Here is a 26,361-nt window from a genome sequence, read left to right on the forward strand (position 1 = left end):
TCCTTCGAAAAACCTGTACTGATGTCAGTAGGAAATTTTCTAAGTTCAAATTATTCTCCAGTGACTGCATCTACCTGTCAAATCCCTGTGTTGTTTTATGCAAAGTTAAATTACCCTCCCAAAACCTGTTTATTACCTGCATTGTTCCTGCATTAAACCCGTATCCAAGTTTTCCCTTTGAAAAACCTGCATTAACCTTCCTAAAACCTGTAGTTCAATGCAGGTTTTATGCTGACATTTTTTCCTGGGCTTACTGTGTGTTCTGCATTAATTGTTTACTTTCGTAATACTTTTTGGTTTCTCATCTCTTTCTATATGGGTCAGAATAACCAAAAGACTTTGAAAAATCTTTTCAAATGAATAAAGCGAAAAATGTCATACATACGAACAAAAATCACAACACTTTTAGCATTTTCTTCGTTACCACATGCGTTTGTTTTAGTTTTTAAGTCGGCCATTAGACAGTGACTGCAGTGCCCCCTATAGTTCGTTGGAGTTGCGAATCCTAGCAACAGCGGGCGTTAATCGTAGCAGACGATCAACGCCAGCGCGAAATAAAATAAATAGAATTGATGGAACACGGAAGAATGATCTTTTATGGAGTCCGATTTGTAAATTTGTTATTCTAAGTTGTAATTATTTTGTTAATTTAGTGAGTTTTTCGTTTAGATAGTATTGTGCATTTTCTTTAGTCAATTTCAATAACTCTCTAAGCAATAAAAGATGCAAGCGACCAAGAAGAATCGGCAAACGGTAAGATTTTTACCTACAGTTTCAATTTAAGATACCGATCAGTACATTTTTGCGTTAACGCAAAACGTTTACGCCATTTCGTTCACGCCAACGCTGACAGCTCCAAATGAAATAAAAGTTACCGAAAACTGATCAAAAACTATTACTAATGTCAAAATAATGCATAACTAAAAGAAAAACAGTTCAATCTCTGCTCCTGGAAGTTTTTTTTAATGAAAACACATCGTCTTAAAATACATGTCGAGTGCCAAATTATAGATAATGCTGCCATCTAGCAACCATGCTGCCAAAGTCTTCGCCAAGCCCTTCCACTAGTCACATGATACATCTATGAACCAATTTTCTTTATCAGCAAGAATGAGAAAGCTCGGTCTACTCTTATTATTAGTCTATTCGCAACTCCAACGAACTGTAGGGGGCACTGAAGTCACTGTCTAATGGCGGAATTGAAAACTAAAACAAACGCACATGGTAACGAAGAAAATGCTAAAAGTGTTGTGATTTTTGTTCGTACGTATGATTTTTTCGCTTTATTCTTTTTAAATTAATTTTCAAAGTCTTGTGGATATTCTGGCCCACGTAGAAAGAAATGAGAATTCAAGAAGCATTACTAAACGTCAAAGATTAATGCAAACTACGTAGTTCGTAGTTCTAAGCAGCTATTTCCACGATGTTGAATTCGATATTTATCAATTCTTGATAAAACTAAATAATAATTGTGGCCTGACAAGAACAACAATTAATGCTAGAAAATTGAATATGACATTACAAATTATTATCGAAAGCAGATGATACTTCTTTGCCTTGCTTGGCTAGCGCTTATTTTTTTTTTCCATTTGTAGCTGAGTTATTTCTCTCGAATTCCCGAATCGGTTCATTTAAAAATTTTCTGTTTCGATTTTTCTAATTTCTGAGTTACGATTTAATTGTGTCATGTTATGCAAATCATCAACAAAATTCTCACGGATATATGGTGGTAGTTTTCTTTTCAGTTGATTGAGCATTATTTCCTTTCGTTTATCGAATTCTTTAATCTTACTACCATTTTATTCCACTCATGATAAAAATTAAAAATGGTTTAACTAAAAACGCGAAATCACGCCAAGGCTACTTTGCTCGCACAATACCAAAATTATAACCCTAAACAAATTTGGCGAAACCTTTCAGCTGAGAATAAAAGGAATAAAGTAAATTCTTTCTAGGTTAAACATTTTGTTCTACGATAATAAATCCAAGAAAATATTTTGCATACTGTCCATTCCAACTAAATGCTGCTGTAAAATATGATTAGTTAAATTAATTTAAGATTAAAAAAAACTCATATTCTTACAAATTCATACAATAAAAAATTTTACCTGGTATAACGTTATCCAATTTTGTTAATCCAGAGTTTTCTTGTTTACGCGTCCACCATTTAATACTTTTTTGAAAGAAATAAGGAAAACTAACATTATTTTGAGAAGCTCGAGAATACTCTTAGGGGACGAATTAATTTCTGTAGCTGAAAGCAAACTAAGACACATCGATTGCGTTAATAAATACTCAGAACAAACTGCCTGTGTTTACGTCAACAGACACACATGGAACTAAAACGTGGCAATGTTTTAGTTCCATCGGCAGTTTTGTAAATCACCGCAAGGTAGCGTATTCGAGCGCTGGAGTTCCGAATGATGTAGAAACATAAATTCGCAACTCCAACGAACTATAGGGGGCACTGCAGTCACTGTCTAATGGCGGACGAAAAAACTAAAACAAACGCACGTGGTAACGAAGAAAATGCTAAAAGTGTTGTGATTTTTGTTCGTATGTATGATTTTTTCGCTTTATTCTTTTTAAATTAAATTTCAAAGTCTTGTTGATATTCTGACCCACGTAGAAAGAAATGAGAATTCAAGAAGCATTACTAAACGTCAAACATTAATGCAAACTACGTAGTTCATAATTCTAAGCAGCCATTTTCACGATGTTGAATTCGATATTTATCAATTCTTGATAAAACTAAATAATAATTGTGGCCTGACAAGAATAACAATTAATGCTAGAAAATTAAATATGACATTACAAATTATTACCAAAAGAAGATGATACTTCTTTGCTTTGCTTCGCGAGCGCTTATTGTTTTGCATTTGTAGCTGAGTTATTTCTCTCGAATTCCCGAATCGGTTAATTTAAAATTTTTCTGTTTCGATGTTTTTAACTTCTGAGTTACGATTTAATTATGTCATGTTATGCAAATCATCTACAAAATTCTTACGGATATATGGTGGTAGTTTTCTTTTCAGTTGATTGACCATTATTTCTTTTTACTTATCGAATTCTGTAATCTTACTACCATTTTATTCCACTCATGATAAAAATTAAAAATGGTTTAACTAAAAACGCGAAATCTCGCCAAGGCTACTTTGCTCGCACAATACTAAAACTATAACCCTAAACAAATTTGGCGAAACCTTTCAGCTGAGAATAAAAGGAATAAAGTAAATTCTTTCTCGGTTAAACATTTTTCATTTTGTTCTACGATAATATATTCAAGAAAATATTTTGCATACTGTCCATTCCAACTAAATGCTGCTGTAAAATATGGTTAGTTAAATTAATTTAAGATTAAAAAAAACTCATATTCTTACAAATTCATACAAAACAATAAAAATTTTTACTTTGTGTAACGTTATCCAAGTTTGTTAATCCAGAGTTTTCGCTTTCACCATTTTTCCTTCAACTCATATTTTAGAAGGAAATAAGGAAAACTAACATTATTTTGAGAAGCTCGAGAATACTACTAAGGGACGAATTAATTTCTGTAGCTGAAAGCAGACTAAGACACATCGATTGCGTTAGTAAATACTCAGAACAAACTGCCTGTGTTTACGTCAACAGACACACGTGGAATGCAACGTGGCAATGTTTTAGTTTCTTCGGCAGTTTGTAACTCACCGCAAGGTAGCGTATTCGAGCGCTGGAGTTGCGAATGACTTCGAGTTGATTCGTCGAAAACTGAATACCTAAATTAAAACTTTTAGCGTGAAAATAAAAACAAGTCATATCAACAATAAGTATTTCACAGTTAAAACCATAGCTGCGGAGTCGGAGTCAATCTCATTTTGAGAGAAAAGGAGTCGGAGTCAGTCATTTGTCCTCCGTGTATAAATTTTTGCCAAAGCTACGAAGTCAGAGTCGAAGTCGGGGAGTCGGCGTCCGATTAATTGTCGGGCACAGGAGTCGGAGTCTGGTGCCCCTAAATTCTCGGAGTCTGGAGTTTGGCGTCAAAAGCTATTTCCAACAAAATTTGTTTGAAGAAAATCCGCCTTCAAGAACGGAATCTAAATTGACTTTCAGTTTTCCCGTAGGCGCTAATGTTAAGGAATTTGAACTATTCAAAATTGAACGGAAAATTGTTCAAATCAAAAAGATATTTTATATACAAGTTTTTCATCAAAAGCTTTTTCCTACAAAGTTTTTTTGAAGCAAATTCGCCTCACAGTTCGGAATTGCCGTGAATTTCCCCGTAGGCGCTAATGTTAAGTTTTTTTGAACTGTTCAAAATTGAACAAAAAATAGCTCAAATCAAGAAGTGAAATATGGGAATGAAGTGTCCTTGCCGAGATCTTTCGAACAAAAAAAAAGTTTGTTCGAATCGGACTATTCATTCAAAAGTTATTGGGGGGGGGGAGGGGCAGACAGACAGACCGACAGACATTTTCCCCCCATCTCAATACTCGACTTTCCAATTTTTAATTTTTCGATATTTATTTAATTATTTTATTTATTTTTGACTTTTTTTGTTTTTCGCGATATTTTTAAGATGCATTAAGCCTTCTTTCATGCTTTTTTCTTCTTTTTCTGACTGTTACTGGGAAAGTAGGTTAAAAAGAAAAAAAAGGTGGTTATGGTTGGAATTTTACTTAAAATGTGGTGGAACAAGGGTGTGCTGGCAAGGAGAAAAAAGAAGCGATGGTTTCAAAACATTGTTTTTATTTTGAATGGCGCATCTCTGGTATTAAACGTATTGGTGTTTCAGACTATAATCGAAAAAAAAAAAAAAAAAAAAATGAAAAAAAAAAAAAAGCGCTTTTTCCTCTTCTCTACAAAGCATGTTTCATAAAGTTTGCTAATGATACAAATTTATAATACCTATGTGGGGAGGGGGTAAGCACAGTTTTAAGTTAATGATAATTTTATATGGAGTTGTTTTCTTCTGTTAAAAAAAGTACTACTTTTAGTCACTGAAATTGATAGAATAAGCAAAAAAAAAAAAAAAAACATGGACCCACAAAATACTTTTATTTTCCCAACAGTTATTTTTTGATTAATTTTTTAAAATGTCCGATTTTTCAAACAAGGCGTGGTCTTATGACGTCGCAAATGATGCACTTTGTCGCATCTGTCTATCGCGTTTCCACGTTATGATAATCAAGAAGCGAATTAAATATTGCGCTCAACGCTTGCTATCAACCATATCGTTGCCAATACATGGGAGTAAAGATGCGAATTAAATATTTTTCTCTGTGAATGGCAACAGTGAATGGCATTTCATCATTTGTGATGTCACCGACAGAAGCTTAAACAATGAAAGGCACCGATTAAAGTTTTTTTTTAAATATTAAACTCAAACAAATTATTTAAAAAATTATAAGATCCTATGTTTTTTAAGCATGCTCTTTCTAAAAAAAAATACTTTTAAAATTTAGGAAACGACCCCATTGTTGCGGACGGCTCAGATATCTCCCATAGAAGCATCATTTTGAGCTTACTATGGATTAATATATTAAAAAGTTAGATGTTTCAAAACTCCATTTTTTCGTCGGTATATCGGCACCATTGATGTCTTAAATTTGGCCATCGGTGTTTTGAGATATTTGTTTCAAAACTTAAATGATCCCTTAAACGTTACCCCCCCCCCAAAAAAAGACCCCCTTTGACCATGAGCACTCCTTAGCAAAGGTTTTTATTTCACTATCGTTTTCGCTATCCGTTTATTTTTTGTGCATTGATATTAATTTGACGTTAAAACAAAAAATGAATAACAGCGATATGATTTCGAACGAAATTCACTTTATCTTAAGTTGCTGACGAATAACATAATATTAAAATAATTGTTTTTATTTAATATGAACAAAAATAACATAATTACTTTGCTAGTTTTTTCCCCTTTAAATCAAATTGATGAAAAGAGTTAATGGGTTCTGTTGTCCGGGGGGGGGGGGGGCGCCTTTGCTCTTGAAGCTTGGGGGGCGCACCCTAGTGTATTGATCTTAATAGTTCCCAATTTTAATAAAAAGAATTAGCTGCGTGCCCGGCGTTGCACGGGCTACTTAAAAAAATGAAAGTGATGTCCAATTGATGTTTTTGTATTACTCTAACATCAGTTTCTAAAGTACTAAGGAGTAAATAAATACATAAATACATGTAATGCAAGGTTTGCAAAACACCAGTAGAGCATATTTTTTGGCAAAAATCTCTTTAACGTAATCATAGTTATCAATGATACAAGTTATGAGTATTTTCAATTAGCACAAAAGATGAAAATATATGCATTCTCAACTATAATCTGTGCTCACGTTAAAATGAATTACATTTGATAAACTATATCTGAAATATTTATGTACAATTACAATCAGCTTTTTACATAAAATGACACACACTTTTTGGTTGATTACATGAAACTAAAGCACCAAGAGAAACTAAATAAATACCAATAAGCATTAATTTAATACCAAGTCATCAGATTCCAATTTAGATTTAGTTAAAATCCCAAAAATCAATCTGTTTTGTTCAACTCTGTTTCACTTAAAGAAATCCAAACAATCTTAATTTAACATGTTCTTTTAACGATACAAACTGTATTTCAAAAATAGAAACAGGAAGGAAAAGAAGAGTTATTACAATTCGAAAACTCACCCATGCGACGGGAAAAAGTCCAACAAAATAAACATAATTAGTCGCACATCCTAAATGTACCAAAATATGAGGCCGGCGAATGATAAACTGACACTACAATCAATAAACATAGCTAAAGAAACAACTTTCATATGCTGAAAAGAGTTAAGAACGTTGAATGTATTAAAAAAAAAAAAAAAAAGGACAGACGATAAAATAAATGCTATGTCCGAATAGAGCAACCAATTTTAAAGTAATTTAAAATGAAATTCTAGATGGAAACGTTGTTTTAAGATTTGGACAGCAGCCAAAAAATGTCTTTTAAAACAATTATTAGAATTTTACTTGCTCACCCATATGAAAAATGGCAACAGGAAAGAAATAAAAATTCCTGAATAACGTTATGTTAATTAACGTTTTAATGAATATCTCCACTAATTAAAGTCGCACAATTACGAGATTGGTTCTATTGTTTTCTTTGGAAAATTTCGAATTTATCGGTATCTCGTTTGATTCTCGATTCGCAGCGGTTCTCGAGAAGATCGATCTTCAGACAGACAGACGGACGCGAACAGATTTTAATATTATAGTGGATGGATGAATACTTTGATCCTGTGTTTTAAAATTTGTCAACTAAAAGGAATAACAATTTATCAAATTTTATGTAATATAAAGTGGTTCTCAATTATTATTATTTTTTTTTTTGTGATTATGCCAGGAAGATTAAATGCTTTTTTGTACTGTTCCAGCTTTTAATTTCACAATCAATTGCAAAATTTATGTAAAGAAATGCATTTCAGTCATTTGAGTGTTCAGACAGCTATACTAATATTATGAAGAGAGAAGGCGGATTTTTGTGTGTTTATACAGTGGCTCCCAAAAGTGTTCGTACACCTTGAAATTTTGTAGTAAAACCAAAATAACGCAAAACTGAATTCGAATATGAAGTCCAATTTTTTTTCACACCATTCCTATGCCATTGTGAATAAAACCCAGTAGTTTTTTTTTTTGGAATATTGCCAGATTTTATTTTTGAAATTTGTCAAAAAACGAAGAGACAGAAAAAATACGCCACAAAAGTCATCGTACACTGAAATAGTTTCGAATAAATTCATAATTAAAATTATCATATGTGGTTTTTTCATTATTTTTGCATTGTAATGATACTGTAAAGTCATTTGACTTTAATTTTTTGTGTTTTTATTCCCTAATATTCTGCTTATTATTTTGAAATGGCAGTATGCGTAAAAAACAACAAACACGATTCGAAATTTGTTTTTTTCCTTCACAGTAGCCGTAAATTGATTTGAAATGTCTCTAACTTGGTTAATTTATACCATTCTATAGTGAAGGGCTTGATAAAATGCTTTAAAGACAAGAATCGGATCGAAAACAAGGTAAGAAAAGGTCAACTGTCAAAGTTAACAAAGCGTGATCGGAGGTTTACAGTTAAAAAAAAATATGAAAAATACACATTTCAGAACTGAAAAAGTTTCTACAGAATTGAATGAAACATTTTACGCTTAATTTTTACCTAAAATTGTTCGAAAAGTTCTCGGATTAGCTAGATTAAATGGGACCTCTTCCCGCAGAAATTTTCTTGTTCGTACGAAAAACAGTAAACTTACACTTTCCGTCGTAAAATCAATGTTAAATAAGCTCAATACGTTTTGGAACAACGTCTTATTTATAGACGAAAATAAATTCAACATTTTGGGTTAAATTGTTGTATAATTGTAAATGAAAGAAAAAAAGAGGAATTTAAACTTAAGAACTTAGTTGGATCGGTTAATCAGAACGGTGAAGATGTTCTTGTGTGAGGGTGCATCTCAGCATCAGGAATTGGAAATTTGGAATTTTTTGATGAAATAATGAATTATGCTGTTCATTTAAATATTTTAAAAAGCAATTTAAAACTATTACCCCAAAATTTGGTAATCGGAAACAATTTTGTTTTTTATCAAAATAACGATAAGAAGCACACGTTCGCGTTTGGTGCCTCAAAATTTGTCCTTAAGCTTGGAAATATCTCCTCAATCGCTAGATTTAAACTTAATGGAACATATTTGGAGATATCTGGTGGCTAGATTACGAAAATACACCATTGAAACGAAAACCGAACTAGAAACAGTAAGACTCGTACTGCGGCTGAACACTTACTCAGATATTGCACAAAAAAAGAAAGAAAGAAACAATGAAATCTATTCCCAGACGTTTAAAAGCTGTTGTTGTTACTGAATGATATCCCACTAAATAATAACTTAGTAAAAAGTTAGATTATTTACTAATTTTTGACATTTTTTCAAAGTGTACGAAGACTTTTGTGAGATAAAATTTCCGCAACTTTTTGGTTTTTGATTTAAAAAAAAAAAAGTTTTAATGTTTTATTAAAAAATTTTGTGTAGTTTTGTTAAAAATAGATCATAAATCTTATAATAAAATACCTATTCCGAAATATTAATTGTAACCAATGGATAAGGGCCTATTTCATTGAAAGTCGTAGGTGTACGAACACTTTTGGGAGCCCTGTATGTTCTTGGTAATCTCCGAAACCACTGCACCTATTTGAAAAATTCCTTCACTATATGAAAGGTGCTTTCTTACTGAGTGGCATATAGGCTATAATTCGAAAAAATCCGATAAATAGTTCTTTTTTAAAAATTCCAATTCAGGCCCAAATTTCACATACATTCCCGAAAATGGGAGTGAAAAATTACTTGCACATATTAATACTATGTATCGTTGACAGGGTAGAATTTTCTACGTTCTAAACAATTTGTTTCAATGCTCTAACTTAATTTAATTTCCGTTTTTAGCTCGAACTTTTTCAGGCTTATCTTAAATTTAGACACTACTTTCTTCATTAAATTTATCAATAAAAAGTGAAGGAATTGTCCCACAGTTTTTTTTTTTTTTCATTTTTGACACCATTGGAAAAAGCGACATTTTTTACTCCAGATCTCTTTCGACCTATGGTCGAAAAACTTAGCTTCTATCTTCAAAGGAAAAAAAAGTTTCATGCGTTTTTAAATCAAATTCAAAAAATGTTATTTTGATTCAGGTTGTCAACCCTTTTATTTTCGCGTTTCCACGGTTACGCTTTTTGAATCCATTGTTTCTTTCCTTATTTTGCATTTAATTTCTTAAACGTATTTTATTTCGTGTTTCCATGGTTACGTTTTTAAAATCCATCTTTCGCATTTTAATTTCTTAAAAGCATTTTAATATCTTTCATCATTATTTGTAAGGGTAATTTTGCATTGTGTGTTTTTTTTTTTCTTTTATTTAAGCCTTATTGTTGAATATATGTCACTTGACACAATTTTTATTCTCTAGGTAGACCGGTTAAAGCCGGGCAACGCAGCTCTTAATATATAAAGATTTGAAAGCTACTGTTAATGTGGTTTTATACTTTTTTGTTTGTTTGGCGGAACATTTATTATTGTCAAAAAAAAAAAAAAAAAAAAAATCCATTTCACTCGCAAAAGGGCTGGGTTCCGGTAGCGTGGTCGCTTGTTGTGTTAGGCTCTGAGCAGTTCAGTCTAGGATTATTGTTTTAGAGCAACCGTAAATGTAATTCATTGTTTTCCTTTTTTGTTACGAAAGAAAAGAAACTTTTGATTCGTTTTTATCCGAGTGAAATGTACGACATTTTCTTCTTCTTTTTTTTTGACGATGATTTTTGGATGTTCCACTGGATGTTTTTTTTTTTTTTCGTTAGACGGATGGATTATGATAGCTTGGTTGCTGGACGAGTTTGGCTATAAACAATAGAGTTGCGGAACTATTTTTACATTTGAAAGATATTATTTGATGTCTTTTTTTGTTTGTTTGGCGAAATATTTTAAATTGCAGTAAAAACCGCTTCACTCGCAGCAACTGTAAATCTAATTTAATGATTTGACAAAAAGTTTTAAATTCCAAAGAAACTTTAATAGCTTTTTTTTCTTTTATTGAAAAGGTGTGTACACATTTTATACAAAGAAAAATGATCATTTCACATCAGAGGGGGAGGGGCGTCAATTTTTTTAATTCAACGGATTTCCATTAAATTTTTAGCACGGGCATCGCAGTGCGGTACTGCTAGTACAGTATAAACGTGAACTAGATAATAAGCAAAAGGAAAGTTTTTGTTAAAACAGATAGATGACGCCACTAAAAATTAATTTTATAAACTTGTCCAAGCACTCTTTCATTCTCGTGTCTTGTAACTATGTAAATCTAATCCATCCGCAAGTTAAAATGCAGTAAAATAAAATAAAAATAACGACTTCGTTTCTGATCAATTTCAGTTTTGCAATCAAGAATTGATAACGATGATAACTCCAGGCCTCTGATATAAAAATATTGTATACGAACAAGGAGAGTGGGGTAGGGGCATGGCAAGGCGAAAAAAGAAGCGATGTTTCACAACATCGTTTTTATTTTGAACATGAATGGCGCATTTCTGGTGGGAAACACATTGGTATTTCAGATTAAAACTGGGAAAGAAAAAAAAAGAAATAAAAGAAAAAAGGGGAAAAAAATAATAAATTAAGATAAATAAATACCTTTGTGCTGAACAGTAAAGTAAGAAAAACAACGTCAAAATAATAAATTAATTTGAATTTTGACCTCTTGAATTCAAATTATGTTTTTCGCAATCACGAGTGTGTGTGTGTTTGTAGGCGTGTGTGTGGCGGGGTATGTGTGTTTGTGTGTGTGTATGTGTGTGTGGGGGGGTATGTGTGTTTGTGTGTAGGAGTATGTGTGTGTAGGCATATGTGTTTGTGTGTTTGTGTCTGTGTGCAGGCATGAGTGTGTGGGTAGTTGTGTGTATGAGTGTTTGTGTGCGTGGGGGCAGGATATGTGTATGTGTGTGTAGGCATATGTGTTTGTGTCTGTGTGCATGCATGAGTATGTGGGTAGTTGTGTGTATGTGTGTGTGTGTGTGTATGTGTGTGTGTATGTGTGTGTGTGTATGTGTTTGTGTGTGTGTATGTGTAGGTGTCTGTATGTATGCGTGTATGTGTGTATGTGTTTGTGTGTGTATGTATAGGTGTCTGTATGTATACGTGTATGTGTTTGTGTGTGTATGTGTAGGTGTCTGTATGTATGCGTGTGTATGTGTTTGTCTGTGTGTATATGTTTGTGTATGTATGTAGGTGTATGTTTGTGTGTGTGTATGCGCGTGTGTGTAGGATATTAACGCAACCTGGAGACGGTTTTTGCTATAGGAGCAGCATCGTGAGGAGCCGGTCGACGGTGATGCTGCAGAGGGTGCTGGCGGGAAAATAAAATGATAGCACACCAAAACAGTCAAGTGAGAACAATAAGCAATCGTGAGTGCTCAAAAAACAAGCGTTTTCTCTTTTCTGCTCTAAGGCATCTTACATAATTAAAAACTGAGCGTATGTATCCATGTATGTACCTATGTATCTATGTAGTCAATCTATGTCCAATTTAGCATAATCCTCCGATAATAATTAGCAGCGATATCAATTAAAAGCTATTAATTATGACACTTAGATTTCGACATAAAATTCCTATTTTTGGAGGGCTTTCCTCCATTCAAATTATTATTCACTGCTTCATCTCAACTTTCCGCAACAATGCTTTTATTAAAATTTATGGCGTGAAGAAAATCATTGAGACGAAAGATCTGTAGCCATTTTTTGTCTCGAATATGAGCAAATAAAAATCTGGGTTTTGTTTTGAAAGCTTCTCCTGTAATCGAGGGATTTAAAATGTTTACTTTTTGGTTACTTTTCAGAAATCTGCAGCAAAATTTTACTGATTTTTTTGTTCAAGCCTGATTGTTGAACACGCGTCACTTGATATAACTTTTATTTTCGAGGTGGACCGTGCAAAATCGGGCGACGTAGCTAGTGTTTCATAAAATTTTTCAATGCAACTTTATAGTACCTACGTCATACTCATACAGGAAAGCACTTTTTAACATAATTTTCATATAATCACTTTTTAGCTCACATAATCATTCTTTTTTTTTAAATCACATGATAATTTCATTTGCAACTTCTAAAAAAGGGACCTCGTTTATAGGACTCGACCGATGCATCGGCCTGGCCGATGCATCGGCGCCGATGGTTCAACAATTTAGCCATCGGCATCGGCATCGGCGGCCGATGCTAACTTGCAGGAAACATCGGCCCATCGGCCTTAAAAAACATCGAAAAGCCGATGGAATTGGCCGATGTTTTTGGGAAAAAAAGAACATTTGTTGTTTTACTTTTTAATACAAAGTAAAGGGAGTTATTGTTTTCATATAAAATTGTTTACTTAAATTTCAGTATGAATTTCTATTTTAGTCACCCCTGAAAGAGTTTTTTATACAGCATTCAGGTACCAAATAAGTTAATTGTTGCGTTGTTTCTTGCGGCTGGATGTACGTATGTATCTCTCATAATTCATAACTCAAAAATGGTAAACTGTAGAAGGCTAAATTTTCGCATGTATGGGGTGTGCGTACGTTCCAGTTGTGCACTTCACTTTTTGTTTTCAATCGGATGTTCTAAAAAGCCTATTTACTCATTTTTGTGGCTATTAATTACTTATTTCAAGGCAAAACTAATACAGCGCCTCAAACTGACGATCATTTGGTGATATATTGCCGAATTGGAGACCATGGAAACAAATATGAGATGGCGAAACCGGTTTTGTTTCATTTTGTTAGATTCTCGTTGAATCGACGGTAATTTTTAATTTTTCGATATTTGTAATATGAATCACAGTAATGCAGTCTTTTTTGTATCGCTTTTGCGGAGCTACAAGTTTGGGGCCCGTCTAAATACATTTTGATGCCCTATTTCTCTATCATAGAAAATGTAAAACATTTATCATAAGCATTTTTGTAACTCGGGCCCCTACGGTTATGGGGCCTCTCGTGCAATTGCAATATTTGCTATATTTTAAATCGCGCCTGCGCGTCAAAACAAACTCGGGTGCAAGTTTTAAAAGAGTTTTTTTGCTCAATGTTTATGATTACTTTGAACTCTATTTTTTACGACTATTTTTTGTATTTCCGAGAACACTAGCGTGCCCCACCTCCCACCCCCTCAATTTCTGAAATTAAACTTTAGTTGTACTTTTGAGTTGTTTAAAAGTAACACCATTCATAAAATTAGAGTTTTTTTTTTCAAGCTTTATTTTTTGTTTAGGAAAAATTTAGAGAATTAATTTAACAAAATTGATTAAAGACGTTTTGAATAGTGACATAATTCGGAAATCAACGGGACTTATGAATTTTTTCTTCGTAAGTGCTGAAGTAGATTCAGAAACTCTTCCGAGGCGTTGGTGGTAGCGGTTCTGTACTAAAAAAATGAGGCCAAAAAGCTTAATGTTGTGAGTTACCCCAAAATCAAAGGGTGACCCTCCTAACCCACCCTCGTCGTGTCAAGCATTTCTTACATATTTAACGATTATTTATTTTGGTCATGAAATGTCATTTTGCGTATTTCTTATATTTGTTTCACCTATATTTCGTAATGCGAAATCTGTTTTGCATCATGAATAGCAATCGATTTTTTTCTGTTATAAGTAACTATTTTTATGTATTTATATAAAATCAATGAATAAGTTATTTTCGTTTTCATCATATTTTTAATAATATGTTATAGAAAAGTTTGAAGGATTTTCTATTATGCAATTTTTTAAATTTCAGAAAATTATTGTTACATTGAAAAATTTAATTTGAACTTGTTCGTAGTGCTTCATAAAAGATTAAACAATCAAATTATTCAATATTACGTGTGCAAACATCAGATCAAGTAGTATATGTATTCAGTTATTAACTTGGTGTAAATATTGAGTTTGTTTATTGTAGTTGCGTTTTAAGAACCTTGCTCTTTTCATGGCTATTTCTTTTTTCAGCAAAATTTATGTCACTCTTATAGCTTTTATGAAAAATGCAAACTTTTTTATTCATAACTTTTAAATAAATATAAAAATATTCCTAATATGATTTAATATTGAAATTTATCTGTTACCTTTTTTGTTTAATTTGATGACTAAAAAATGTCTACGTGCAATTTTTCCACTTTAATTGCGTTATTTGTTGACGGTATTATAGTTTTATTCTTAATTTTCATTTTGATGATAAAACATAATTTAATGTTTTTTAACTATGTTTAATGTACCTAAATCCATACATTTTGACAATATTACTGAAATCTTAGTTATATGTTCAATTTAAAAAATCAATTGGTTATTAAACAGTCTCTTTGTTTTTCTTCCTTTTTTTTCTTTCTTTCTTTATTTTATTCTTTTCTTTTTTTTTTTGGTTGTTCTTTGTCTTCCATCATACAGCAGTCAAAAAAGGAAAAACATAACTACACCCTATACAGATTGTACGTACTACGATCCAAAAGTTCGGGGGACAAGCTGTATAAAACCTTACCCAGAATAATTCACATAACCAAAGCACATCCACCTTCAAAAGGTCGCCATGAGGGACTATGATACTTCTTCCAGCGTTCATATAACTTTTGGAAACACTCATGGAAGCCATTTTTCGCTACCTTCTGTGATGAAGCTTTATCTTCTCCTGACGGAAGAAAGCGGCGTCCATGCAAATCTTTTTTGCAGGGAACAGGTAAAAGTCATACGGAGCTAAGTCCGACGAAACGTTATGTTATTTGTTTGTCATATCAGAGTAGTGACAAACCAAACCGTGCGTCCTCAGCATGAAAGTCGCCTTCTTCCTCACGATGAAGTTAAAGCCTTACAGGAAGTTGCGAAACAGGCTGCCAGTGCTTCTAAAAGCTATACGAAAGTTGGCAGAAGTGCATATTCATTCAAAGTGACAATTTTGTAGATAGATGTGCTTCGGTAATGTGAACTATTCAGGGTAAGGTTTTATACAGCTTGCCTCAAACTTTTAGATCATACTACGTACGTATGAGTTTTCAACTTACTATTTCATAACGTTTTTGAGTGACGCAAGTTTACGCGGATGAAGACATCACATCACAAGTGAGTTTGCGATAATTAACTAAGGGTGAGTTCAAAATAGAAATTTCGGTCATCTATATGTTCTTAGGTACATATGCATGTACAGATGTGCCGAAAAAACTTGTGAAGTTTAAATTGGGTGATCGTAAAATATAAATTTAGGTCGAAATCTGATATATATATTTTGTGATTACAATTCCTTATTCGTCGAAAGAAAGTAAAATGAAATGAATCAATGATTCTTTAAACCTGACAATCTTATCAATTTATTTCTGTTAGATTTTTTTTTTTTTTTTTGCCATCGGCCAACAACATCGGCCATCGGCCATCGGCAATCGGCCATTTGGAGGAAAACAATCGGCCATCGGCCATCTTTGAACAATCGGCATCGGCCCATCGGCCAAAAAATGCCATCGGTCGAGCCCTACTCGTTTATTACGTCACCTCGAATATCATAATTCGTACATCTAATACGCAACACTGCCACCAAAAAATTGTCAATTTTGAGAAATATACATGTTTTGGTGCATTTTTATTAGTTTTGCTAAAATGCAAGCCAGCCCCAACCGGGGGTGGGGGGTGGGGGAACCTTATTTTTGAGATGTGTCAGCCGTATTACTACAAGAATTTAAGCTAAGTCGCATTACATTTAAATTGATTTTTCTCGAAAAGTATCTTTTGCAAGTTTGGCAGTTTTGCAGATGAGGCAGTACTAGGTGTGCGAATTATTGCGGACGGCTCTGATGTCTCCCGTAGATATATTATTTAGAACTTTTACTATGCCTAAATTAAAAAAATGGCTGTTTCAAAAATCTGTTTTTCCGTCGATACATCTGCACCATTGATGGTTTAAATTTGAACAACGATATTTTGAAGCTTTTATGTTTCAAAGCTTGGATGATTTCACAAACGTTAGCCGCCTCTCCCCCTCAGAAAATAAATAAATAAATAGATAAGATAATAATCACCGGTTGTGTCTGCCATTTTCCCTCCATCGTGGACCCTCCTGAGTGATGATTATTTTTAAGTATCGTTTTTATGACCTGTTTCTGTTAATTTCTTGCTTCAACTGTTTGTTCTAGAAACATCGATTTATTGATTGAATTTGACGTTAAAACAAGAAAAGAATAACAACAGTGAGGTTTCAAACAACGAGTTGAGTTCATTTCAAGCTTCTCAGTTATAACATAATGTCGAAATAATTGCTATTAATATTTATTAAAATTTACATAAATAATTTGCTTTTATTTTTCTTGTAAAATCAAATTTCCTTAAGGAGCAAGTTACTGCGCTGTTTCGTCCACAGATGGCGCCAAAACTAAATGAAGAGATCATTTTAATTCCAAACATGTTCCTCCAAAGCAAAGCTCACCTCATAGACAGAGAATAAATCTTTGAAATAACATTTTATATTGTACTGCTACAGCTTTTCCATTTCATAATCGCTTGTAAAATTTATGTTTAAAAACGTGTTTCAGTCATTTGAGGGTTCAGACATACGTTTGTAAAAACCATAAACGTAGGTACTTAAGTATAAAAAAGAAAGTTTTTGTTAATACCGATAGATGACGCCACTAGAAATTTATTTTTATTAATAGTTTGATGGGACCAGATGAATATTCAAGTTCTGAATTTCGAGCTATCAAGATTCGACTGTATATCGAAAAACAATAAAGACTGATTTCTCAAAGCTGGTGGGGGGGGGGGGGGAGTTATCCTCTTCCGAGAGAACCTCTGATTCCCACGCTCTTTCCAAATGTCACCAGATAATTTAAAATTCAATTTTAAGACTTCAATGTCGAAAAATTTCAGGGGGAGAGCACATCCCCGCTTTTTCTACCCTCATCTCAACCAAATGTTTTTTTAGGAAGAGAGGAGCACTATAATTTCAAGCAATTTCCGAGGTCCGTACTAGGGATTGGGACATTGGGAACGACTAAAAACCATTCTTTATTACGCCTATGCTTACCCCCCCCCTTCTAACGGGAATCTTGGCTACGCCCATGCTTCTGACCCCGCACTCAGGGCCTGATTACTGAATAGGCCAACTAGGCCTTGGCCTAGGGCGCCCCGCTCTTTAGGGGCCCCCAAATGGCTAAAACTGCTTTATGTAACGAAAAAACGGTAATGTTTGATTACAAGGGCCCCTGAAAAAGGGTTTGGCCTAGGGCCCCTTGACGTCTTAATCGGGCCTTGCCCGCACTAAATGGCTAGTTGTTTATGAATCATTATTTTCTTCAAGGGAATGTCCATAAATGTATCACACTCTCTTTCAACATCAACATATTTGACCCCTCCTCGTCTCGTCATGGCACAAAACATAAACATAATGTTATAGAAATCATAGGTTGCTCTACGGGAGGAGGACAAGTAGGGCAACTGCCCCTCATTTCCGAAAGTAAAAACGAGCCTTGCCATCTCTACTTTTCTAAGTTCAAAATTAACGATCAATCGAAAAAGTACAGTGTGGATCAATTCACAAGTTTAAAGAAGAATGACTTGGTAAGTGTCTTTTATTTCTCTCATGGAATTATTTCATAAAAAATAAAATGGAACTTTGAATTGGAAGGAGGGAGTTGACTCTGACCATCCATCCGATTCCGGAGGATGTGTCTCAAATTTTTTTAGGCATTTAATACATAATGATTTTAGAATCCTTTTTCATACCAATTTTCAGAAGAAAAAAAGTCTGTTACTGGGGTGCCGCTTACCTACACCCCCTTCCTCCTAGGGATGAGACGGGCTCAGCCCGGGTCCGACAGCCCGAGCCCGGGCCCGAAGCGGGCTCGGGCTCTAGAACCGAAAATAGTTTTCGGGCTCGAGCGGGCTCAAGCAGAGGTATTCAAATCGTCGACCGCCAAACAAATTCAAAGCAAATAAACACTTTTCTTCTGTGAGAAAATGAAAGGAATATTTAAACCAACTCAATCAATGTGAAAATTAAACCGAAAAAAAAAAATAAATAAATAAAAAACCCAGAAAATAAATTAACGCTTATTTATAGTGTTTTTTTGCGATTACCATTGTAACATGTCATACAGTAATGCATTTGAAGTGGAGCATTTTGAGAAAATTTAGAAACTTCTGTTAATGAAGAACATTTGACATAACATTTTTTATTAACAGAGAGATCATGTCAGACTGTAGAAGGCTCGGTTTTTGATACAAGAAAGTTTCCTTCGGGCTCGGATTTTGATCCGAGACAATATCACCCGGGTTCGGGCGGGCTCGGTTACATGTTTTCGGGCTCGGGCGGGCCCGGGCTCTCAAAAATGAGCCCTAACTCATCTCTACTTCCTCCCCACTTTTTGGTGCAGAAGAAGCCTATGTAAAATGGCTTATATTTCAACCAAAGTGTGCGATATCACACTTCTTATCCCTTCCCCCTCAAAGCGTGACATCATTTGCAGATGAGTGACCTTTCAAGTTTTCCATAATAAATAATGCAATCATCAAAAAACAAATTGGTCTATGCAATAAGAAAAGTGGGCAGTTGTAATATTAAGTCCCAACAAAAGATAAATTTAAACATGAGGATTTTAGGGAAAATGGTACCTGGTAAAAACATAATTAGTTTATTCACTATTTCACCCAAAAACATTCAAGAAACATTGCTTTCAAAGCTCTTTTTTTTCGGTTGTACCCTTGTACCGTGTTATAGGTGTGAGCATTTCCAATGTTCTTAAGGAATTTTTTTTATTTTGAACTCGGCAAGTTTTAACAAAATTACGTTCAAAAATTTGATTCCTCCAATTATATTTGTAGCACAATTATACAGGCACCGGCTTCAACAGGGCAATTCAGATAGACTACTATTCAATATTCAAACCCCAAGGTTTGAATATTGAATAGTAGTCCAGTCATATTATACAAAAAAAAAAAGGGGGGGGGGGTCTAAAATCACAAAGCACGATGAAGTTCTGATTTTTTAATATGTTGTTTGGCTCAGTTAGGGTCATGTAAATCTAAGTTTCTAGTTTTCAAAAAACCTGTGCTCGCTACGTAATTCACGAAAAACTGCGAAATTTTCTGAGTTTTTTTAGTTTTTCCATTTTTACACTAAAACTATCCAACTTTTGATGCTTAATGTGATTACCCATTTTAAAGCACATTAAATTTTAAACAATTTAAGCTCAAGTGGCGTGCACGTTGCGGAAGACCAACTTTCCTACAATCACGCACCCCTTTTCCAGAAACAGAAAGCTACCTATCCCCTCCTTCTAGCTCGATTTGGAGCCATTTTCTTTTCAATTTGGAGGGCATGGGAATTAGAAACGAGTCCTACACTCTAAGAAAGAAATGTTAAGAAAACCTTTTTGTAAAAAAGCCGAATAAAAATATCGTTTTTGCTAATTTTTGAAATATTTGGGGGGGGGGGGGGGGTGAATACCCCACCCCCCCAAGTTTTCCTTTTTATTATCAGTGTTTATGATTTTGAACATTGAGCCTTTCTCATCCTCCAAAACAATGATAGCGGTTAATATAATGCTCCTTTCTCCCCGCAAAGGAAAATAATAGAACTAAAACTAAGGAAAAATTTAAAAAAAAGAAGGGGGGGGGGCTTTCTACAAAAATCGTACGTGTGGAGGAAACGGAGATTATAGTCGGATTCAGGGAGTCAATTTGCAGAAGAATCAGTCGGAATAGCCTCAAAAGCATTTGAGTGTTTTTTTGCTGCACAGTATGTTTGGGGGGGGGGGGGGGGGTTCTCCCAAGCTTTGCTACATATGCACAAGATTTTGAGCTTTGCACATCTCTAGTCATTCAGAATAATGTTTAGGGTTATTGTATAGCTCTTTTTCTTTTCAAAATTAAAAAAAATACCTCTAGATCAGAGGAGGGGGATGGGAATATCTATAAAGGGGGCGTGATGGAGGGAAAGGTGGTCGTATTTGGAAACAATGGTTCATTTTACATATTAGAATCAGCCAGAAGAATTTCTTTTTGAATGAAGACCTACGATTCAACTCGTATGCAACATGCAACATTCACATGATAGGTTTTTTTTTTTTCAATTTTTTTGAATAGAAGCGAGTCATATACTCTCATTCTGCATCGAAATTTTTTTACAAACATCTTTTTTAAAAAAGTAGAATAAAAAGTTCGTTTTTCGTGATTTTTCTAATATTTTGGGGGGTATGGCCCCCAAAGTCCCCCTTTTTGCTATCGTTGTCCATGATCTTGAACTTTGAATCTCTCTTGCCCGCCAAAACTATGTTAGCACTTAAAATCAGGGCTGCGGAGTCGGAAGAAAAATTGCCTACTCCGACTGCTGGATTTTGAAACGTCCGACTCCGGCTTTATTATTATTATTTTTTTCTCCAAATCCCTCCTTCCTCATGGGAAGGGGGAGGGGGTAAACCCCTAAACGGAGATTGAAATATTAATTCCTTTTTATGAAATTTTCGCGTTGTATTTTATTGTAAACCTTGGATGTATACAACGTTAGAAATTCAGTTTGAAAATCAAATTATCCAATAGTTGCGATTTCTAAAGTGAGATTTCTTAAAAATCCATTAGAAAAAGAAAAAAAAAATGAATGGGATTAATTTGCTCCTCTTTAATGTGTAACTAAGAGATGTTGACCAAATCCTGTGCTTTCAATTTTTGAAAGCTGTAACTTGGTTTTTTAAATTGCTTAGTCAAAAAATTTTCTTGACAGGAGGCGGTTCTCCCCCCTCCCGGGTGACACCCATCTGGTAGGTACCATCTCAACCTAAGCTCAGAATTTATAAAAATTGAAACACTTCAATTCTGAAAAAAATCCACAATAATATCCCCCACAATAATATAAATTTAAACGAAAATTTTGCCCAATATTGTGGGGAGAGGTCGGATACATGTACATATGGAGCAAATTTTACCCAAAATGCGGCGGTACACAGCTTTGTACCAACAGCTTTTACTATAGCTACATTTCTTGGCTCAATTTTTAATTTTTCTTTTATTGGCAGGCTTTAGAATTAACCTTAATAAGAAGATTTTAGGATTAACTACAATTATTGAGTGTTGTAACCAAGAAATTATGTATTGATTTTATTTTGAACTTTTTGGAGATAACTAAGCTTTCTTAGATGAAGTCTTTAGTTAAAAAAAAAAAAAAAAATGTATATTTCATCGGATCTTTTGGTTTGCGCTTTTGTTTCAAGCCCAACACTTATTTGAATTTACCAAGCACCTTCAGGAGTTTCCGGACTTGCTCAAGCGATTCATACCTTTTACTATTTTATAACTGAGATCGAGGTAAAAAATATATTATTATTTTTATTTGAAAGTGATTACTTAGGAAATGTTAGGCAACAAAACTGTTTGCTGACAGTTGCTATCACTTAAATCAAGTTAAAAAATAAGCAAACTAAGAAAAGGCATAGGTAGCTGTTATAGAAAGCTTGATATACAATCAAGCCAGCTGGTTGCCACAATGAGAAGCATTTTCTTATTAGTAGCATGTAATCAAATTAATAGGTATTCAGTTTTTTAAAAAATGCAAGGAGAGTCAGTGAAGATTAAAGAAAAAAAAAAAAAAAAACTCGGAATCGGAGTCGGTCTGTTTTCGAACGGCTTCGGCTCCTTTACCCAAAACCAGACCGACTCTGACTCCACAGCCCTGCTTAAAATAAATCTCCTTTAACCACCAAAAAGAAAAAAAAAAGCTCTGAAACTAAGGAAAATTAAAAAAAACTGGGGGGGTGGGACTTAAAAAAAATGGTACGTATAGGGGGAAAACGGAGGTCATATTCTGATTCAGGGGGTCATTTTACATAAGAATCAGCCGACGAAATGTCAGAAGCATTTTGAATTTTTTTTTCTGTACAGTGGCGGATCTAGAACTCGAGCAGGTGGAGGGGGGGGGGGGGGGGGGGGGCTAACCTTGGTCTACGTGGGGAGTCACTGTTTTAGAGGGTCTTTTGCGTTGTTTTTGCAGGTACTCTCAATTCCAGGTGGGAAACAAAAGTTTGAGCACAAACCTACACATCTCTCTCTGGGTGCTGTAAAGTAGCTGTTTAGTATTTGTTTGGCAACTTTGCCTTAGCGGCAACAATAGGGCAGTTACTTGTACTGCATAGTTAATTATTGTTGCTCTCAAAACACGATTCCATTTAGGGCAGCTTTACAACTGAATCTGATAAGATTATATCCAAGAATTTCCACGTGTGTATTCACACATCAAAAGTGTGGGGCTTTAATTCATCTGCAGCTTCATCCCTTGCACAATTTTGTTTTTTGCAATGTATCAATGGTAATAAATGAAATAAAAAGAAATCAAAGCACAATAAAATACATGAAAACTTTTTATTTAAGTAAAAGTTTTAACACAACTCTCGTACAATGGTATAGTGAACATATGAGAAATATACATATAAATTCCAGCTCACAGAGCGATGGTGTTACATAATGACATGTTCTAAATTTCTACAAATATGAAACAATGATGCCCTATTTGAAATGTTTGTAGCAAAACCATAATCCTGTTTCAATAAATTAAATAGCTCAAGCTAAAAAGTGTACTCAGCTATATAATCACAGTAGTATTATGAATATAATACAGTTCCACATTTCAGCTGAAACAAGCAAAACTGATGAAAAAATTTAAGTACATATATACAATATTTCTTGAGCTCTATCATAGTCCCACATAAAGTTTTAAAACATAATGACTCATGAAATAGTGAAATTAATGGTAAAAGGGTAATTTATCATGAAATGAACAATTTTTCACTAATAACTGAACTTGTGGCTCCCTCAAATAGTCAATAGAATGTTCTGAGCCAGTGAAAACATTTTAGGACTTTGTGCTATAAATGAGTATAATATTAAAAAAGCAAGGATGCATATATGAGCAGTAAAACGTTGCATTTGTTTGCCAATCAAAATTTTGCAAAAGTTCAAAATTAAAAAACTGAAAGTGAGTGAAATAATTATATATATATATATATATATATATATATATATATATATATATATATATATATGTAAATAATAATTTTAACTATTGATTAATAAATCTCGAGAAAAATTTCAGATTCATTTTCATATTGTAGCATAAAGCTCATTTTTCATTTTAATTTTAACTATTATTCATTATTTGGAAACGAATCAAACTAATTAACTAAAAATTGAAATTTATTTGAAGCAAAGGAGTTGTCAAATTCACAAAATTTTAAATAATTGTTCCCAATGCTGATAATGTCAAAGTGATGAATATGAAGTTTTTGTATCTATCTATCCACTTTGTTTGCTTCACAGACTTTTAAATATTATTTCATGACCTGTTTAAATTGCAACTTTCATTTAATGCAAGAAAATGCTTAAATACTTATCAATGCTTAAATAATCCTTAAATAAATGCATAAAATGCTTGAATATGTAAGCATCTTAAATGCTTACTTATATTATTTTTAATGACAAGTGCATAACTTAAAAAGAATTACAGGCACAAATCAAAAAATCAAATTAGCCACGTTTTACATAATGGAAAAATCTTTCATTAATTCGCAGCCAAATGACAATGATTAATTTGGAATAAATGAATGATTTTTTAAGAGATTAACTTTCTTCTTTAAGTTAGGATTAAATAATGTAATTCAAATAATGCCCTAATATCCATTTTATAGACCAAAAATATTTCAAAAATTTGTCAAGATATTGAATTGTTTTGGAGTTGCTTTAACAGATTTGTACCTTTTCTACTTTGAAATTTAGCATCATTCAGTAATGATGAATGTTGCTAATTAAAGACTAACGGATTACACATACTGATGAAGAATTTCCAACATTTGTTGAAAGCTTGAATTTTGTTTCATACAGTATAACCCTGATTTAACGATTGTCAAGGGACTGGAAAAAGTTATTGTTAAATAACATCGTTAAATCGAGGAGCGTAGAGATTCAATGCAGTCAAATCCAGACCAGTGAAATGTATTATTAAATTGAGGAAATCGTTAAATAGGGTAGCATTAAATCCAGGGGTGGATTTAAGGGAGGGCAGGCGGGGCTACTGCCCCGAGGTCTCCACAACAAAGGGGCCCCCCACAATAAAATTTTTACAAAATATCCTGACTTTCAGCAAATTTTACGTTTTTTCTCCCCTATAAATTATAATAATATAAAAAAATAAATAGCAGTAACTTCAGGATTTATTTACTAAAGTGCTGATTGAAAATATAGGATATATACATATACATCGAAATATTCGTATATATATCAAAGTATCGGATATTTTCGAAAACATGATGATCTTTCAGAACCTAAGGCCTCCAATCCTTCGTTGCCCCGGGGCCTCCACACTTCCAAATCCGACCTTGATTAAATCTATTCCCGATTTTCAATTTAATGACACATTTCACAGGTCCGGATTTGACTGCAATGTCTGTGCTCCTCAATTCAACGACATCCTTGATTTAACAATAACTTTTCCCAGTCCTTTGACAGTTGTTAAATCAGGGTTATACTGTATTTATGACTGAAACATGATGATGATACATAAACTGAATATAAACACTCACAACTCGGATGTTTCCAGGTTTGTAATGTGCGGCGGCGTGATCAACTTTGGAATCTGTTCATAGCTATAGACAGCGTTGCATTTGTTCAAGTCGTTCTGCCTCTTGGTATCCACCGAATCGTGGGATAGCAAGCCAGAACTGGCATCATCTGAGTCCATGATATGGCTCCCATTTTTAAGAGTTTTGCTATGAATAGATGGTGCAATTATCTTTGCAGGTGGTATGTTGGTACCTCCAAAGTTTGGATGTTTAGGAGCTGGCCTGCGCAAGCCATTTTTTATTTGATTAGTGTAATTGTTCTCTGGTGCATGCTTCACAGGAGACATCTGTGGATTTCGAAGACCATTCCCTGATTTTGAATCATTTTTTGGACTTATTTCAGAAATGGCATTTTCATCCAAGGAGTTATTGTCTCCAGAATTATGGCTGCAAAAGATAAAAAAAGGGCATAAATGTAGTTAGTTCTCTTCAAAAGAAAACACTATTTCAACACAAAATTAGTCAAAATTTATGAACCCGTACTGGAAAGAATTCTAATCAATCCAATATTGATTTTGCATTGAAGTCAGTAAATAATATAGTAGATCTGCACATTTTTGTTTGGGAAACATATATTTTATTAATTATTTTTTTTTGGCTAATCGTTTAATGTCAAAAACAGCCCTTTTTTTTATCTTTATCTTTATTACTAATAATAAAACTCAAAGTCTCTCTGTCTGGAGGATGTCTGGATCTCTGTGACACGCAGAGCCCCTAGACCATTCGGTCGATTTTCATGAAATTTGGCACAAAGTTAGTTTGTAGCACGGGGGTGTGCACCTCAAAGCCATTTTTCGAAAATTCAATTTTGTTCTTTTTCTATTTCAATTTTAAGAACATTTTCCAGAAGAAAATTATCATAAGATGGACGAGTAAATTACGAAATTATCATGACGTGGAATGGGAGAGCAAATGAACATAGCCAATTGGTGAAAATTCGTCATCCATTATTTGTAAATATACAGGCGAACCAAATGACCATCAATTTTTTTACTACCGGCAAAGCCGTGCAGGTACCAGTAATTTACAATAAAACTTGTCAGGGAAATATAATCTACTTTCCATATTTAAACTATGTAGATGTTTCAAGAAGGGTTGTTAGGTTTTTAATATGTTTTTATCCAGCTTTAACCAAGGTTTTATCAGTCATGTCAACCTGCACATCAAAAATGTCAAAAAACTTAGCGTTATTTGCTGTTACTCTTAAATTAAGAAATAGCAGTTCAATCACTGACAC

The 26,361-nt window shown here is 33.7% G+C and overlaps 1 protein-coding gene across 1 annotated transcript in view; it reads right to left on the reverse strand.

The window, feature by feature from the left end:
• Nucleotides 1-23,590: 23,590 nt before the first annotated feature.
• The window catches only part of LOC129225850 (cadherin-23-like), a 252,851-nt gene continuing 250,080 nt past the window's right edge, over nt 23,591-26,361 (reverse strand). The window contains exon 41 of the mRNA XM_054860371.1: nt 23,591-25,511. Coding sequence (XP_054716346.1) covers nt 25,082-25,511 — 430 coding nt within the window. The 3' untranslated portion in view covers nt 23,591-25,081. The remainder of the gene's footprint in view (nt 25,512-26,361) is intronic.

Source organism: Uloborus diversus, chromosome 7 (assembly GCF_026930045.1).
Source record: "Uloborus diversus isolate 005 chromosome 7, Udiv.v.3.1, whole genome shotgun sequence".
NCBI lineage: Eukaryota > Metazoa > Arthropoda > Arachnida > Araneae > Uloboridae > Uloborus > Uloborus diversus.